The sequence below is a fragment of the Panthera pardus genome, unplaced genomic scaffold, assembly GCF_024362965.1.
Source record: "Panthera pardus isolate Hobbes unplaced genomic scaffold, ASM2436296v1 HiC_scaffold_2, whole genome shotgun sequence".
Classification (NCBI taxonomy): Eukaryota; Metazoa; Chordata; class Mammalia; order Carnivora; family Felidae; genus Panthera; species Panthera pardus.
Window position 1 is genome coordinate 62,043,511 of NW_026526765.1, and position 14,268 is coordinate 62,057,778.

Here is a 14,268-nt window from a genome sequence, read left to right on the forward strand (position 1 = left end):
GCAATCCAAGCATCCATCGACGGATGAATGAATAAACAAAATGTGCTACAAATATGGAATATTATTCGGCCTTAAAAGGAAGGAAATGCTGTAAAATAATTTTTTTAATGTTTATTTTTGAGGGAGCACAAGCCGGGGAAGGGCAAAGAGAGAGGGAGACACAGAATCCGAAGCAGGCTCCAGGCTCCCAGCTGTCAGCACAGAGCCCAACGTGGGGCTTGAACTCACGAACTGCGAGATCGTGACCTGAGCTGAAGTCAGACGCTTAACCGACTGAGCCACCCAGGCGCCCCAAAAAAGGAAGGAAATTCTGACACGTGCCACAATATCGATGAACTTTGAAGACATTATGTTGAGTGAAATAAACCAGCCACAGAAGGATAAGTACTGTATGATTCCACTTACCTGAAGTACCTGGAAGAGTCAAACTCAGAGGCAGAAAGCAGAATGGTGCTTAGCAGGGGGTGGGGAGAAGTGGATATCGGAGTTGGTGGTAAGGGGGACGGAGCTTCAGTTGGGGAAGATGAAAAAGTTCTGGAGATGGATGGTGGTGAGTGTTATGCAACAGAGTGATGTACTTAATGTCACTGACCTGTATGTACATTTAAAAATGGTAGACATGAGGGGCGCCTGGGTGGCTCAGTCAATTAAGCGTCGGACTTCAGCTCAGGTCACGATCTCGCGGTCCGTGAGTTCGAGCCCCGTGTCGGGCTCTGGGCTGATGGCTCAGAGCCTGGAGCCTGCTTACGATTCTGTGTCTCGCTCTCTCTCTGCCCCTCCCCCATTCATGCTCTGTCTCTCTGTCTCAAAAATAAATAAACGTTAAAAAAAAAATTTAAAAAAACAAATAAAAATGGTAGACATGATAAACACTATGCTACTCACCATAATAAAAGGAATCCATAGTGACAGTAATTTAGCACATCCAGGTTCCTGGCAGCAAGGACATGGCCTGGCTCTCAGATCTCCTCCAAGAACACACCGGGCACAATTCCCAGGGCACACAGGGGCTGTAAGAGGCGTCTTAATCCTTCTAACAGGGACTTCCTTAACATTCTCCAAGTGAACATTCTTACGGTCCTAAAATAAACACAGGGAGAAAAGTCAGCAAAGTCTATAGTTCTTTCAAACTAAAGACCAAGTTGGCCTGGTTACTCTGCTGAAGATAGTAACTAACACACACGATCCAAGTCAGATTCCTCAGACGTATGCATTACGGGGCACAAATACAATTTAGTGCAGGGAAATGCTGAATAATGGTTATATTCTAGGATCTACAGCAGAATTTTCCAAAGTATATTCGGTGGCCGGGGGTATAGCTCAGGGGCAGAGCATCTGACTGCAAAGTGTATTCTGTGGGATATTCTTAGATGTTACATGAAAAAGAGAATTCTATTATCAAATACATTTTGGAAACTCTGGATTAAACCAGGGTAAACAGCTTCCTTACCGCAGGATTCTCAGAGCTGTTAACGTGCCAGTGCGTCACACGGATCTCCAAGGAAAGAGGCTTGGAAGATACTTACACAAGTGTTTGCCAAATGGATTTGACCACATGATGCTTTTTCATGATCATGTGAGGCGCTGATGTTCTCACAAACACACTTTGGAAAACTTTCATTTAGAGAACAGTAATAAAATAGAAGATGAATATAGACTAGGCCACGGGTCAGCAGACTAGCCCTTGGGCCTAATCTTCCCAGCGGCGTATTTTTTCAGAGCAAAGGATGGTTTTTACATGTTCAAATGGTTACATTTTAAATAGTTATGTAAGTTCTTGCATAACATTCTAGTTTTGACTCTTGCCTCCCAAAGCCTGAAATATTTACTATGTAACTCTTTGAGAAAAAGTGCTAACTCCTGTCCCGAGGCGATGAAAATATCTGAAGACTGTTAATTCTTTTTACTTTTTCTAGAAACAATAATTATGATGCGTTATTAGACGTGCCTGCTATGTGCTAGGCATACATTGTTTCCATTAATCTTCACAACTGTGTGAGATTATTGTCCCCATTTTACAGATAAGGATGCTAAGTATCAGAAAGACAAAGTGTATATCGGAGCCAGAATTCAAAACCAGGTCTGTTTAACCCCAAAGGCCATAATGGTTGCTTTGTCAGTGTTTTTTGCAAAGTGGGGTCCACACATCCCAGGAGGTGGATGGGACAAGTCACTGGAGCGTCGCTGAATTCGAAACACTTGTTTTCTGCCTGTGTCTCCTGTGTTTTTCCTTCCTGTGTGTGTCGTTTACTACTCACACAGAAAACTTTACCTCTGACATTTCTGGTCACCAAATGTATGTTCCCCGCCCCAAGCAATTCCCTGCAACATCAGCTGGGTGTCCTATCACTTAACTTGATTTTAACACTACCTACCTGGAGACAGTATCAGATACCCCAGGTTAAGGGTTCAGTCCCACAAGACTGCCCCACCCCCACCTCAAATGCTAACTGTGTTAGGTCCCCAGGGTACCTACAACTTCTGTCTGATTTGTCTACAAACTGGAGGTTCCCATGACCCCCTCCTCAGGTTCAATCAATTTACTAGAGAGGCTCACAGAACTCAGGGAAACACTTACATTTACCAGTTTATTAAAGGATATGATGAAGGATATAAATGAACAGCCAGATGGAAGAGATCTACATAGTGAGGTCTGGTAGGGTCCTGAGTGCAGGAGCTTCTGTCCTTGTGGAATTAGGGTGCATTACCCTCTGGGTGTGGATGTGTTTGCCGATTTCGAAGCTCTTTGAGCCCCATACTACTGGGATTTCTGTGGAGTCTTCATCACGTAGGCACATTGATCATTAACCCCATTTTCAGCCCCTCTCCTCTCTCAAGAGAAAGGGGATGGGCTGAAAATGCCAAGTTTCTAATCACGGCTTGGTCTTTCTGGCGACCACTCCCCTTCCGGAGCCATCCAGGAGCTCACCCAGAAGAACCTTATTAGAACCAGAGCTATACCTCCCACCTGGGAGATCACAAGGGTTTCAGGAGCCCTGTTTCGGGAACCTGGGATCAAAGACCAACTATTAGAACAAACATGTTCCCTGTACTCTTATCATTCAGGCAATTTACAAGGGTTTTAGGAGCTCTCTGTGGGAACTTGGGGCAGAGACCAATATAAATCTCTTATTATCTCACAATAGTGAGAAACTATGTCTTTTAATTATATATTTTTTAGCTCATCCTTCACTTTCAATTTTACATACGTATTTTATTATTATAAAAACTGCTGTAACAAATCAGCTAAAATTAACTTCATCAGTAGCCAATAGGGTACTATTTAATGTTTATTTACTTTTGACAGAGAGAGGGAGGGAGTGGAGGATGGGCACAGAGACCGGGAGACAGAGAATCTCAAGCAGGCTCCATACGGTCAGTGCAAAGCCCGACATGGGGCTCTATCCCATGAACTGTGAGATCGTGACCTGAGCGGAAGCCAAGGATTGAACGCTTAACCAACTGAGCCACCCAAGGCGCCCCTATAGGTGGTTTTTAAGGAGGCTAACATATAACTTGCCTTTCTCCACACCTGAATTTAGAATTGAGGGAGACAGAAGGACACGGGAATTGGAAAACAAAATGTCAGTTTTCTTCTTGAGACAGCCATGGGAGAATCTGGCTTAGGTGAGATGGGCAGCAGTCATGGGTTTCCTATGCCTGGGTCCTAGAATTAGACGTGCTCCTGGAAAAGCACAGGTCTTCTTTTGTGGGGGCTCCTTTTACCACTAAGCCTCCCACTGTCTGGGGCCAGCTGGAAGGGGTGCTCCCCGAAGATATCTGACTCCACACAGGAGAGAAGGAGGAGTGTGCTATGCCCTACAGAACTCCTGCTACCCTAGATATCAATCATCTAGAGAATGTCCTCTTCTTGTCTAGGGAGAAAGAAAGCTGGAGTGTTGAGTGAAGCTTCTTTTTTTTTTTTTTATTTTTTAATTTTTAACGTGTATTTATTTTTGAGAGAGAGAGAGAATGGGGGGGAGGAGCAGAGAGAGAGCGAGACATGGAATCTGAAGCAGACCTCAGGCTCTGAGCCGTCAGCACAGAGCCCGGTGTGGGGCTTGAACTCACAAACAGTGAGATCATGATCTGAGCTGAAGCCGGATGCTTAACTGACTGAGCCACCCAGGCGCCCCTCTAGTGAAGCTCCCTTTAAGTGGAAGGGAATACCAAGCCTGGAGTGGAAGAATTTGCTACCTTAAAAGATAGTCCATGATCTATTCATTTCATAAAACATATATAAATATATGCCACACACATGCTAAAATTTTTTATTGATTATACTCAGTGAAAACCGATGATGACTATTGTAAGCTACACTCTACACGTGTGGCCAATTTTCATGCAGTTAAAAGGAAGCCAGAGGACATAGTGAATTGTAGGATCTGGGCCCCGAGTCTTAAGAGGAGGTGAACCTAGACTTTATTACCTTGACTTAGAATGCTCTGAATACTGCTATTAACTTAAAGATCTCTAAAGGAGAATTCGGTTATGAGGTAGAACACAAACTGCATTCCTGGAGGCTATTTTCTGAACAGTTTCCTACATGGGGCAATTTCACTATGGAGAAGCCCATTCAGATTGCTTCAGGTTAGACCAATAGCCAATAAGAAACCTCCACATTCACGAGCCGCTCCCCATTCAAGGAAGTATTTCGTACTGGTGATGCTGTGAATGTCAGCATTGAGGACTGGGTTGCGGTGCGGGGCAGAGTCACAGCTGGAGTCAGGGTGACGAATCAGCTAAGAATGGTGGTTCAGACAGAATTCAAGGGAGAGTTGAATTGCAAACTTTGACATTTTCCAGAGTTTATTGCATGAAACCAAGCTCCTGCTAGATGCCCTGTGAATGGTTTCACTGTCAAGTCCATTTGAGGGACCCACTATAAATAACACCCTCTCAGCCGTTCACACTGCATGTTATTATATGAGGCTTTGAGACATCCTGTAATAAGGGAACTATTTAACTTTACTTAACCCAGTGTTTCTCAAGTTTCCCCATCAGTGTCTTATTTCAGGATATCTATTAACATTTGTTCTGGAAAACACTTTGAAAAATGCTGAATGGAGGGATTACAAATTTGGAAGCTGCGATGGTTTATTATATTCACGGGCTTTGGAGCTAGATATTGGATAGTTCATCCTCTTACTAGCTGTGACCATAGATACACTTAATCTCTCAGACTATTAATTTCCATCCATAAAATAGGCATAGCAATTCCTACCCAGAAGAACGGTAGCGGAGGCTTAAGAGATAATATCTGTAAGGTACCCAGCCAACAGCGTGTTCTCAACAAAAGTTAGACCTTTGCCCTTAATTACAGAGTTAGGTTTAGGGAAGAGAAAGCATTCCTTGAACAAGATTTTGCATCCAGGAAATAGTTAGAGCAGGATGAGATATGTGCTTTGATTAGCATGCGGGAGGGGGCATAGTATGGCATGAGAAAGTCAGCTTTAGGACGAGTCACCACGCATTAGCTATGTGAGACTTTGGTCCCATGCCTTCACATATAAAATGCAGACATCTACCTTTTAGAGCATTTTGAGGATGAAATCAAAGTGTATGTAGCGTATCCCACAGGCCTGGACCATAGTAAATGCTCAGAAAAATAAGGGTGACATTGCTAATAATAGTGTATGAAGCACCATTTGCAACACTTAGACTACGCCAGGCAATGTGCTGAGTCTGGCCTTTCTCAAAAGCGGAGCATGCAGACCATTTCCTCACAATGTACTTTTAAAGGATGCAGTTTCTTGCCGATTCTGACTTTCAGGGGGTGCAGCCCAGGGGGTGATTGGGAGGCATGGGTTGCAAGATGGTGAGGAATCACACCTGGACCAGATGGATACTAACTAGAGAAGTGATGGACGTTAAACACCTTGGATTCAGAGAAGAGTGGCCGCATGACCTGGGTCTTAGACACACAGCTTTACCATGACCCCTTAGAGGAAGGAGTGTGCGTGCAGGTGTGTGGGTGCAGGTGTTTTGTGCAAGCTGGGTCATGTTTGGCCTGGCACTTCTTAAACAGTATAAAGGGAATGGCGAATGTACCAGTTCCAACTGAGTCCTGAGGGCAATGGGGTAAGAACCGCCCCCCCCGAGAGTCAGCCAGGTTTGGTTCCTGACCATGGTCCAATCCCATCCCATCAGGGTCAGGTGCCCCTGCATGCCTGCTCCAGGAATCCCATGCCCTTATCACTTGTATTCTTACGAACAACCACAATTAGTTTGGAAGATTTGGGAGAAAATGCTCCCAAGGGGGGGAGGGGGCTGAAGCACATGATTTTCTTTTTTTTTTTAAAAGGAAACAGAGACTAACACACAAAGGACCATTATCCTTAAGCAAGGTCCAGAAGGTAATTGCATTCTTTGAAATCTTTCATCCAAGGGAGGGTGAATATCAAATGTAAATTTCCCCTTTTGATGTTTTCTGTTCAGGGACTCTGTTGGTTCTCTTCTTCTCTCCCTAGGAAGGTGGGTGGTGGTGTCATTTTGTTTAATGATTCACCTGAGGCCAAGGAGGCTGGGGGTAGGTTTGGCCTTGCCTGTGCCCTTGGGAAGGTGATAACGCATCAGACAATGCCCTCCCTCTCCCCAGAGCAGATGGCTTGGGCAGTCCCCACAGCCCAAGCGCGGCTGCCCCTCCCCTCCACCCCACACTCTTGCCCATGGGTAGGCAACACCAGCCAGAGGTTCAAGACACCTCGGATGTGCAAAATTTTCCACCCTTAGGCACAGAGCTGAGGATATGTGGGAGATACCCAGTGAACACAAGGATGTTTTCCCTTAATTTCTGGACATTGTGATTCAAAGAATCAAGATGAACTAGGAGGCTGACAGAGAAGTCCCCCCTCTTGGCCAAACAGCTCACAGGCTTCTCTGTTCTTTGATTCCCCAAACTCAAGCCCAAAATGCCAGGGCACAAAGCTATGTAATTCTTCTTTAGCCAAATAAAATTCGTAGACACTGCATCTTCACAATGAAGCTTGAAACCAGTCAAGCACTTTTTTATTAAAAAAAAAAAAAAAAAAGTCTAATGGTATATAGTCTATACATGCTACAGCTAAGTGTTCACCACCCTCCCCCCCCTCACATTACATATCCTCGTGTATTTGTGTGTGTGTGTGTTAAAAGGAAACAAAAACCACCACCAGAATTCGTCAGTTTGCCAAGAGGGTATGAGGAGTGCTGTGACATTCAGGGATCTCCAGTGTCACTCCGTGAGCAGATAGGAGGCGGTGGGGCAAGGTGGTCAGAGCTCCCCCGTTCCTGGAGGGATGTGAGAGATGGCCTAGTTGTTGGTGGCGCTCGGAAGCAGGAAATGTGGGGATCGCTAAGGTGACCATAGTTTATCGTCTCCCCTGGACAAGTGAAAGGGGCACTATTAACAGCTACATGGGCACAAAGGCATAGACAGGCACGCACTGGGATAAAATACGGACACCTCAGCTGTGTTAGAATTGCTTATTGCTGTAACAAGCCTGGTGGGGGCACCTCCTTTTGTACGTTTATAGAAGACCTGGAAGTGAAGGCTACTGGCTGTAGCACTGGGTTTGGCCTCTTCAAGGATAACAGCAGTTGAGTCACTGAGAGGCCTAATTTGGAGGAGGGATGCAGACAGGAAGGAAGAGGGAAATGCTGAAGCGTGATGAGGGTGTGGATAACTTGGCAGGGTAGCACCAGAAACCAGACATTACCCTACGAAGCTGGACGTTCAAGTCTGTGGGAAAGGGTCCTCAGCAGGTGGTCCATGAGCAGGTGAAGACCACGGAGCCTTCTGGGTTTTCGCTCTGCAGTGCTGGGACTGGCCCGTCTGGGACCCCGGCTGTGGTCCGTCTCAATGTCAGAACCTCAGCCAAGTGAGGAGCAATTCCTCCGGGCGAACAGAGGGCATCCTACACCCTCAGGCCTCAGTGTGAGCCAATTTCCCACTCCTCCAGGCCACAGAGTTTGACATTAGTTAATCTTTGGTCTATGGTGTGGTGTGGCTGGTTTGCAGCAGAAGCCTGGACAACTAAGGGGGAGGGATAGGACTGCAGTGCAGGGCTCAGGCTGTCCCATACCCACTGACGCAGTCCAAAGAGAAGGGCGAGACCTCCCAGGGAGCAGCCTGACCCAACACTTAAGAGACTTGGGCACAATGAAAGGATGGCAGCCAAGCCCCGAATGTTCCTGTTCCTGATGATGTCGAATTACCAGCTACTTGAAGGCAGGAGTGACTTCTTGATCCCACACAGTGCTTTGTACTTGATACAGGCTGTAACAATACTACACAGTGCGTCCCTCAGCCTAAGGACCATCCAGATCCTGGGGAGATATGGCGCCTGCCCTTTCACGTGGCAAGTTTGTTTTCCTACGTTTCGCCTGGTAGGGGGATCCTCGGTGGGCTCAGAAATGTCTTAAGGCCAAGAACTTTGCCTAAGAGATTGGTTACATGGGAAGGCCTTGTGGTGGAGGCTTAAGATGATTGATTAATGGGAGCTCATGTGGGCTCCAGCAATTTTCAGCAGGGTAGGGCGTTAACAGTGGTCCAAGCGAGTGCCCAGCTCCCCCGTCTCAGCCTGGGACAGTGACATAAACCCACCAAATGGCAGAGATTTTTTGCAAAGGCCTAGTCTGCCAAGTGGTGATCCTACAACTCAGATTTTCCAGAGAGTTGGTGGCACTGTAAGCTGTGGTTTGGTCGTAGGACGTAGGCTGAAACAGTCATCACGAGGAACGAAGCAGGGGTGAGAAGAGAAAACAAAACCCACCTCCGCCTGCCTTTGGCCTGTGGCCTACTGCTACGTGTGATCACGAGGTGAGGGGAGGAGAAACCGAAATTATGAGCGGGGGTGACCCGCTTCACGCACATTTCATTGCCATTGGCAGAGGAAAAGTCCCGGGACCTGGGGAGAGGGCACCCGTGGACGCAAGTCTCAACTCGGTCACAACTTGAATGAAACTGGGCACGTGGCTTCACCCTGTGAACCTCAACTTTCTCTCCACCGCTCAGGGCTGATCCTATGCCCTCACAGGGCTGTCGTGAGAGTTAAGTTAAAGGAAGGAGTTTAAGCACCAGTGACCTGCCCTGAGCGTGGCATGGGAGTTTTAACTGTGGTCTTGGGCATTTTTCTGTGGGCATCACCTCAGGGGAGTTTTGCATAGGCTTCACCAATTGCTCGCAGAATGGTGGCCACCAGGCTGAATGCTGTAAACCTAAGTTCCCGAGCAAGGACAGCTAGGGAGAGCCACAGGGCCATCAAGACCCCCTACTTCCAGTTGCCTGAGGAAGGGCCCACCACTGTGGCAAACGGAGCCGGCCCGAGAGAGGAGTCCTCAGGCCCTAGACGTGTCCTGAGCAAAGAACGGTGAACAGAGAGCAATGTGGTTTCAGTACCTTCAGTTCGCGTCAGAATACTACTAATAACAAAAAAGCAAATTCTTTCATTTGCAGGAACACTTCTGCCCACAGGGAGGTGGAACCAGTCTGTTCCCACCCAGCAGACCTTCGGGAGGAGGGAGCGGAGCCAAAGATAACCCCTTCAGTGGAATCAGCAAACAAAAGCCAGAGCTCTCAGAGCCGGGCTTGGAGCCACACGTATCCTGGTGTACCCAGTGCCTAGCACGTGGTAGGCACTCACAAAATACTTGGAAAGGTCAACGGAAGCAGAAGTGAATCAGCAAAAAAGAGACCGAGTTCTGTCTTTGGAAATGTAGTCGAATCCTGCATAACAGCTTCATAAAAGCTGTTTAAGCCAAAGTGGGTCAAAAACTCTGAAAACCATGCTACGGGCTCTCTCCCTTCCAAATGAGGGGATGTCAAAGATGTGGGTGGCCCTCTCCTGGCTCCCCCTTTCCCTGACTGCTGTCCTTCCCCACGGTTCTGGGCAGAGGGCCAGGGGGCAAGCGGGCACCGCCAGAAGCACCTCGGGGCCCTGCCCGGGGTCCACGGACTGACTGAAGGAAGGAATAAAGATGCTACTGTGACTCAGGACGCTCCTTCTCCCGTAGAAGCATCCAGAGCCCACGTGGCAGTGCGGGCAGCGGAGTGCAGAAGAGGGCTGTTTGCACAGAAGTCTTTGGCACTGCAGGGGGCCAGTGGGCGTCCCTGGGAAAGCTGGCCCTGTGGTCCACAAAGCATCACAGCAGACGATCACTGAATTGGAGATTGCAGCTGGATCCTCTTCTGCAGGGTAGGGTGGGGCGAAGAGGGGTTCTGCCCTCTCACCCCGCAGGCAGCCTGGTCCACAGGCAAGCACTCTGGGCTTGGAGCCAGAAACCTCGGGGCCCGATTCTGATTCTGCAATGCAGCTGTGCCTCCATGAAGCATATCTGTCCAAATGGGTGGAAGTGAGATGACAGAGAGGGAGAATGCATGCAAAAAAAAAAAAAAAAAAAAAAAAAAAGAAAAGAAAAGAAAGAAAGAAAGAAAGAAAAAAAGAAAGAAAGAAAAATTGCTCTGTGAATGCCAGAGAGGAGCAGGAAGCAGCAGCAGAGAGGGCCGGGAGGCATCTGCCTGTGGAGATGCAGTTGCTGGCCCCTGAGCCACCAGGGCCCCTCAAGGCTGGCACGTGAGACCATCTGAGCTCCCTTGGCTCCACGAGCTTTATCCCCCAGAGCAGGCAGCAGCACAGGAGGAGGAAACAGGGCCCTGTGGCAGCCGCCAGAGCCCTGGGCATCCCCACGTTGCCGAGAAGTAGCTGTCCACAGTGTAGGGCAGCCTTCGGTGCAAGCTGTTATGGGTTGGAGGCGTGGTGGGTGTGGGAGCAGCTACTGGTGCCCACACCACGAGGAAGCCCTTGGCCACCTGCTCCTGACACTGTCAGCTTCTTCCTTTCCCCCGCCTGGTTAGCCTCTTACTGGGGGAAGGGCACCGGCATCGAAGTCACACTAGCTCGATTCAAGTTCTCGTTCTTCTTCTGCCCAGCTCGTGTGCCCCTGGGCACACTGAGTCTGAGGTTCTTCGTCCGTAAAACAGGTATACTACAAGAGAGGGTTGATGTGAGGATTGAAACATGAATGTAAAGTGCCAAGTACAGAATCTGGCACCTACTAGCTACTCACAAGGGGCATGGATTGGGATTAGCTCCTTTCAAACCGACTTTGAGATTCTGGCTCTATGGAGACAAAGTGAAATGCCCCATGGTGGGGTGGGGATTCCTATTTAAAAAGCCCTGCTGTGGGAAAGTGAAGCGTGCTGGGGCTGGGACCATGCCCTCAGGATCAGTCAGGGTCCCAAGACAGAAGATGGGAGGCAGAATGGCTCAGCAGACCTTCAGGTCCACTCCTGGGACAGCTGCATCTGGTCAAACCTGAGAGGCTCCCGGGCCCCGAGCCTCGAGGAGGACATCTCCTTGGGATTGGCAATGGAGCCAACTTCCAGGGGATGGAGTTCTTTCTGGTACCAGGCATTTTGGAAACTGAGTAAATAAAGTCACTGGGATTTTAGAAACACGGAGAAGTTGGGGGCCAGCCATCACAGACTGGGTGGGGTGCCAGCAATGAGAGACCCTTTCTGCAGTTTCCAGATCATGGGTTCTGGTCTTGGAGGCGTCGGAGAGTCACGGTCCCGCTGCTAGGTGGCCTACACAGGGTGGCAATGCCACCGGCCTTAAGGCAGGGATGCTGGCTTGGAGAGGAAGCAGGGGGTGTGGCCTCTGACCCTCTGAGCCTCCAGGGAATGCTGTGATGGGAGGGAAGAAACCACAGTACTCCAGAGCCTTCCTTCCTTTGAAGCTGCATGAAGGTTGATAAATTAAGAGGCATATTAAATATGTGGGTAAAGCCAGCAGGGATGCACGGGACCGCCACACAGGGAAGGAGGTGGCTACGGCTTCTTTCTGAGATAGTTGGAAGGAATCCACCCTTCCCAGGAAGGGGCCCCGCTCAGGACCTGGCAGAACCACCAGCCACTGCTGTTCTTTTCCCGGACCTCGAACACCGTCCCCTCCTGGAAGCTGCTGGTATCTTCGTCTCCTTCAAAGTTGGCCACAGCCACATATAAAGAGTCCTTCGGGCCATCTGCATTGGGGAAGGGGGTTGCGGCTTTCTCCCTGTTTTCTCCGATCTTGCCCGCCATCCGTGGTCCCGGACCACCTTTGCCTCTCATGTCGTCTTGGCCACCTGAGGAATTGGAAAGGAAAGGTTTGGCTTTAGGAGGGACCAGCAGGGCCCGGCCTGGGGCAGGAGGTGTCTTGCCTTCGTTGGCTTCCCGTTGTGGTCCTCTGACCTCTGGGAGGGGCCTGGAGGATGAGGTGGTTTTCTTGGGGGGCGGTGGTCTGCGGGGCAGGACCACGGGTCTCTGCGGGGAAGCCTCCTGCAGCGGGGCGGGCACACTCTTAGGCACAGGATCTGCGGTCTTGGCTGGCCTCGGAGGGGCTCTGCAGGACATCTCCTTTGGGCTGAGCCCATCCTGTTTGGCCGTCCTGTCCTGGGTGCGGCCAGGCCCGTCGCCTGGGAGGAAGCCCCGGCTGAAGGCTGCATCTTGGCCCCCAGCAGCCTGGTGGCCGCTCTCTCCGTCTAGTAGGGGTTTCTCTTGGGACTTGGCAGGCCTCAGCTTGCTCCTGAGGTTGCAGATGTCTACTTGGTCTTCGCCCTGAGGTGGCTCTGTCCTGGGGGAAGGAGTTGGTTTGGGCCTAACCTGAGGTTTGGACTTCAAGAAGGGATTCTGGGGAACAACTTCCGGCTTCTCCTCTGGTGGCTCAGCTTTGGGTCTGGAGATGGGTCGGAGGTTGGGCTTCTTCACTTCCTTGGCCAAGACCTTGTGGCCACACTCCAGCCCCATCTCGTTTTTCAGCTGGAACAACTTGCTTTTGTCAGGTTTGGGCTCTGGTCTCCTGCTGTCTCGGGACGGGGGGGTGTGCTTGGCTGGAATCATGGGCAAAATCATGCCCGGAGGCTTGGGTGAGGAGCCCCGGAGCTGTTCCATCCTCTGCCGCCCCCTCTCCTGCAGCTCCCCTTCCGACTTGACGATGGATTCTTTCCGGGGAGGGAGGCTGGGCTTCTCCTCCAGGTCGGGGCTTGAGATCTCTTCGTAGCCTGCGCACGAGGACATGTCGGAAGACGCCTTCCTCAGGACCTCCTTGCCGCCCTTCCAGTCTTTGGACCACGGCATCCCGGAGTCCGCGGTACCATGTGGCGCGTCGGGCAGGGGCCGGGAGGGGCCGACGGCTTCACTGCCCGTGTTGTTCTCCGCTGCTGCTGCATCCCCCAGACGGAGCTGGGTCACCTCGTTGGGCAAGGGAGCCAGGAAGTTGGGTCTTGAGGCATTGCTTGTCTTCTTATACTTGTCAATGAAGGTGGCTGGGGCCCACCCTTCCTTATCTTCGATCTGAATGTACCACCAGCCACTCAAGTTCTTCTCGATCACCTGGAGGGGAGGACACAGGAGAGCACTTAGTAGGGATAGTCTGAGGGCCAGTGGACCAGAACAGTCTGGGAGAACCCACATGTGACTGGATTCTGGAAGCAAGGACTTTTCACTCAGCAGATCCCCAGACAACGGCTGTAGTGGACCATCTATGGAGACCTTACTGTGGGTCAGAAACATCTTACATGGGGGTAGATTCTGGTCTAATCTTGGATATCCCCCAAAGCAGTCCTGGAGACATGGACTTGGATATAAGTAATTAATCTGAGAGGTGATTTCAGGAAGTGCAAGTGAGAAAGTGGGAAAAGAGAGCCAATTAGGAGTATGTTATTGTTTCGGGCCACGGGGGCTTAATCTGCCAGGACCCTTTGAGATCATGCAGAACTCATCCCAACTTGGGGGGTGGGACATTTATCTCCTGATTCCTAGTCCCTGCCCCCCTCACCCCCCTGGGGTAGTAATCCCCTGGCCTCTCTGGGTGCTGCCCTAATGGGGGTGTAGGAGATGGGAGGCTGTCATATTCAGGGACCTGTGTGCGGCTGCAGGAGGGTTGGGCTGCAGGACCGGCAGTGTCTGCTCCAATTCCACACTCAGCTCATCTTTAGACAGAGGGGAACCTCTGCTGATGAAGGTAAAAGAAACTTTTATCTCCTCTCCTTCTCCCTCTGGGACAGACACCCATGGGTGGAATCACCCATGGTATTTAAGATCTTATGTTTCCTGTCTCCTTTTTGTTCAGTATCATATGGCTGAATTGACTGTAAGGCGTGTATGTTGCATGTTATGGGCTGAAGTATGCTCTCTCCAAATTCATAGGTTGAAGCCCCAGCTCCCATGTCTTAGAATGTGACTGCATGTGGAGGTAGAACCTTCTAAGAGGTAATTAAGTTAAAATGAGGTCATATGGCTGGGCCTTG

General features: G+C 49.8%; 1 protein-coding gene across 2 annotated transcripts in view; it reads right to left on the minus strand.

Annotated features, from left to right (window-relative positions):
- Positions 1-9,411: 9,411 nt before the first annotated feature.
- SH3PXD2B (SH3 and PX domains 2B) overlaps positions 9,412-14,268 on the minus strand; it is a 102,240-nt gene continuing 97,383 nt past the window's right edge. For both annotated transcript variants that reach the window (XM_053907096.1, XM_053907097.1), the window contains one exon: positions 9,412-13,351. In XM_053907096.1, the coding sequence (XP_053763071.1) occupies positions 11,810-13,351 (1,542 nt within the window). In that variant the 3' untranslated portion in view covers positions 9,412-11,809. The remainder of the gene's footprint in view (positions 13,352-14,268) is intronic.